General features: G+C 41.1%; 1 protein-coding gene across 1 annotated transcript; it reads right to left on the bottom strand.

Moving 5' to 3' along the window:
- Positions 1 to 3,236: 3,236 nt before the first annotated feature.
- On the bottom strand, positions 3,237 to 4,269 carry LOC110565357 (olfactory receptor 10J3-like). Its single transcript, XM_021663032.2, has one exon. The coding sequence runs from the start codon at positions 4,222 to 4,224 to the stop codon at positions 3,283 to 3,285; it is 942 nt and encodes a 313-aa protein (XP_021518707.2). The 5' UTR covers positions 4,225 to 4,269; the 3' UTR covers positions 3,237 to 3,282.
- Positions 4,270 to 4,598: the final 329 nt, after the last annotated feature.

Raw genomic sequence — 4,598 nt, 5'->3', positions numbered from 1 at the left:
GGTGGAAATTCCAGGCTTGTTCAGCTTGAAAAACATCTGAAGGAATCTTGAGAATCCTGAAGATGGCTGTTCAGCTTTGCCTCCTTCCATCCCCAGTCAAGCTTGGGAGGGCCGTGGACAGAGCAAAGAGATGAAAATCCGAGATGCTTCTCACTGGGTGCTGAACATGGCCAGGCCCCTTGCAACTCTTTGAGATTCTATTTGTTTCTGTATGAGAGGGGTTTGGACAAGGTGATTTCTCCAGTCTCCTGAACCTCAGACATTGCCACTCCTTTCCCATGGAGCGATTATCTAGGTGCAGATGTTCAGAAGTCTTTACCCACCCAGTGTCTGTGTGGATTTCTTTTCATTCTCCATCACTGGGAACACAAATCTGTCACTGCCTCCATGTGCTGATTGTCATAAATTCCTAGTTAATTCCAGAACTGTGTCTGCCATTTCTGTTTTATTTATTTAACTTTCATGGTCATTCACATTCTATTCCAGAAGTAACTTAGAAAATGAGATTAATATTTATATAGTCAGTGGCACCCAAATTATACTCTTTTTTAATAATATATATATATATATTTCAATTGAAATATAAAACATTGCACTACGTCAAAAAGTGAATAGGTTACACCAGTTAGTTAATAAATTCCTTTCTTGATTCACCTGTGGTCTCCTTGTCACCTTTGATCTGTACTAAATTGGTCCAGGACACAGCATAAAGCAACATTTGCTCCCTCGAAATAGATAATCACAAATCCTTATGAGTTCCTGATACTTACGGGATGGGAAAAGAGATGGGCTTATGACCCATGGAAGATAAATTCCAACTATTCCTCCATATAAAGATTCAGACAAAAAATGTATCAGGAGAGACTGTTTGGGGACTAAGTCCTTGGAGGAAAGGTGAACGTCTGTTATCATCAAATGCGAAGTGCACAGGAGCATCTCTCACCTGGAGATGCACTTTCCTGCTGTGAAGGGAAGAGGCACCCGAGAAAGCACAGACCTATGGATGACCTCAAAGTCTCTCTTCCTGCCTTAGGTCACCTGCCCAGGTGTGGACAGTTGCTCACCAAGTTCATGCTCCCATATTGTGCTTCATCCATTGCCACAGCATTCTTACCGAAAGCTCCACTCTGCTAATGTTCTCAAAATATCTATCGAGTTCTTGCATATACCACTTGTAACACCCATGTATTATTTTTAATTTTCAAAACTGAAAAAGTATAGTTGTACTGTCAGCTTTGTTGATGCTCAATACAGCACAGAGAGTCGGCAAAAGTCTCTGCAATGTTGTGGAGTCAGAGTTCTAAGAATCTGAAATTACAGAAAATTGAGACAGAAAAACTCAGATATTTATTTCTTAGCCAATTTTCAAGAAGATCATACAAACCTATTGTCAGGTAAATTGTATCATGGTACATATGACTCAGTACTTGTAACAAAAATATGTTATAAAACTAAAAGAAAATATCTCATCTACCTATACCAGAATAAGTTAAAACTAAGAATTGTGTTTTCCACAAATGCCAACTGTTCTAGAAGTGGAATACTAAAATGCTGCTGCAGAATGGTGACCCCAGGTAACACTCTAAGACAGATACTTGAATGCAACATCCACACTTGCTGGAGTGAAAGAAGCAGGGTTGAAAGAGAAAAGCTGAGATGTGAAATAGTCACAGCAGAAACCCTAAGTCATCTCACAGATGACAGCTCTGGTCCTGGGATAGCTCTTTAGAATCATCATAGAGAGGAGACACCATGGAATAGACAAATCATTGGAAGTAGCATGACCCCAGAATGTGGTAAAATCACAAAGATGCAGTTCCTTAGCAAAGACACTTTTTTTAAGGGGACTCCCTGAGAGCCTCGCTCCAGGGTTCTCAGTTATCTGGGGAGGTTAGGAGTGGGTCCTGAGGGCACCATCTGGGGGTGTACATCAGCCTCTGGCAAATTCATCTTCAGACATGTGATGGCTTTTCTACTGACCATCATACCTTTATTTCATACCTTTACTTAGATCAAAGTTAACAGAATTGTCAAGCTATTTTTTCTTTCCATCTTTTTATTTTAATTTTTATTAATTATACTTTATTCACTTTGTATCCCCCATGGCTCCCTCCTTCCTCCCCTCCCAATCCCACCTTCTCCACACATGCCCCTCTCCAAGTCTGATAGAGGAGGTTTTCCTCTCCTTTCTTCTGATCGTAGTCTATCAGGTCTCATCAGGAGTAGCTGCACTCTCTTCCTCTGTGCCCTGGTAAGGCTGCCAACTCCACAGAAAGTTACTGGCTCTATCATTTTTGGAAATCTCAATACTTAGTAAAGGCATAGTCCTTCCCTCTGCAGATTTCACATTCTAGAGGATATTTTTTCAAATTGACACACGCTACACGTGTTAACTTAAATCATAATTGTTCATTTCATGGGTGTGCTCCACTTCCATCAACCAGCTCATCTGATGTTCCTTTCCCCATGATACGTATGGGCCTCCTTCCAGCTCCATCCTCTTTACTGCAGTCTGGCAAGGATGAACAAAGCTAACCTTGTCCATATGGTCCTCATAGTCTGAGTTGTCTCAAGTGTGCATAACAGGATATGGATAGACACATCTATGTTCTCTGTAGCTAGTGCTGTTTATTTTCTTAACTTGAATTGATGCAGCCTTGTGTCTATACCAATGAGGATCTATTCTTAGAGATATATTTGCAAGCAATTTTATCACTTTATTTATAGAGTGTAGCTACATATCACATATAGCACCAGCTCATTGTATACAACCTGCTGTACAGTTTCTGCCATTATATATGAAGTCTATCATTGGTTTAAAGGTGACTCTGTGACGCATGCCTGCAACTCACAAAATCCTCACGAAGAGTGCACCCATGTGCACATGTGAGCAGGTCTACACACAAAGAAGCTTGTCTGTAATATTGAGCAAGGTCTAGGTTTGAAAGTGTTGGGCAGGGAAGTGAAAAAATATTAGTCAACCATGATCCTTACTGTTGGGCAAAAGGTTTCAATTAAAAGACTACCAATCCTCTGGCCATAAGTAACCTAGGTTCTTTCTACTTAAACTCAGTAGAAAATGTATACAATATATAAAGTATATAAAATCATTATCTCATTCCTCTAGAGCATAGCACAAAGAATTCTGATGGCATAGAAGGAAGCATCTAGGTTATTAATCATTAATGTATCTGGTCTTTCTGATACCATAAACAAAGGCATTGTTAGAAACTAAGTGCATATTCACAAACTGAAGGAAATGAAATTTGAAAATGAGCCTGATTAAGAGGAAGGCTGTTTCTGCCAGATGGCTCTGCGTAGGGCATCTTTGACCTCCTTATTCCGCAGAGTGTAAACCAAAGGGTTCAGAAGAGGGGTGATAAGAGTGTAGGTCACTGAGATGAGCCTATCCTGCCCCAGCAAGCTCTGGGATTTAGGCTTTAGGTAGATGATTGCAGTGCAGCCATAGTGTATGATGACCACTGTGAGGTGGGAGGCACAGGTGGCAAAGGCCTTCTTCCGACCTTCAGCTGAGGCAATCTTAAGGATGGTGGAGATGATCACAACGTAGGAAATGAAGACCACACCCATGGGTAGAATAAGGACACAGACACTAACTACAAAGTTGATGATCTCATTGATAGTGGTATCTGTGCAGGCCAGCTTCAGCAGGGGTCTCACATCACAGAAGAAGTGGGGTATAACAAAGCCATCACAGAAGGGTAGGCTAAACACTGATGTAACCTGGACAATAGCCATGCCTAGGCCAATTCCCAGTGACCCAGATGCCAAGAGCATACAGGCCTTCCTACCCATGATAACGGAATACCTTAAGGGGTTGCAGATGGCCACATAACGGTCATATCCCATGACCATGAGTAGGAAACAGTTGTTTATGCCAAAAGTTAGATAAAAGAAGATCTGGACCACACAGTCTTGAAAAGCAATAGTGTGGTAAGGATTGAGGAGGTCAGAGAGCATTCGTGGTATAATGGTCACAGTATAGCAAGTGTCAGAGATGGACAATATGGCCAGGAAAAAGTACATGGGAGTATGGAGATGATGATCCAGGTGAATAATTGTCACAATGATCACGTTTCCAGACAGAGTCAGAAAGTACAATGTTAGGAAAATAGCAAAAAAGGCAAGCCTGTGCTGCCAACCAAAGCTGGAGAAACCTTCAAAGAGGAACTCTGTTACAAAGGTTGCATTTGACTTTAGCATTGAGACTAGTGTATGCTTCAGGGAGCTGGGATAAAGAAAGAAAGCTTGGATGAGTCAAACAGGAACCAGAGCAGGCTGGACCAAGGTGAAGAATGTGTTTATCCTGGACAAGGCTGGAGACTCCAGAGTCTCAGGACTCAGATATTGGAGAATTGCTTAGTCTTCTTCTTTGCGTTACCTTTCCTTTGGAACTGTAGAAGCCTTACCCTATGACCATGGGATTGAGAGCACATATGGAGACAAGAAACCAAGTAGAACAAAATTAAAAGAGATTTGTAGAAATAGTTTAGTTTCAGTTTCTTGATTATATTATTATTGAGTCAATGTTAGTCCAGTTTTAACTCTTTTGGAATTTCCTCCACTGTTCTCAACAA

This window comes from Meriones unguiculatus, chromosome 11 (genome assembly GCF_030254825.1).
Source record: "Meriones unguiculatus strain TT.TT164.6M chromosome 11, Bangor_MerUng_6.1, whole genome shotgun sequence".
NCBI lineage: Eukaryota > Metazoa > Chordata > Mammalia > Rodentia > Muridae > Meriones > Meriones unguiculatus.
This window is presented reverse-complemented; position numbering and strand designations above follow the sequence as displayed.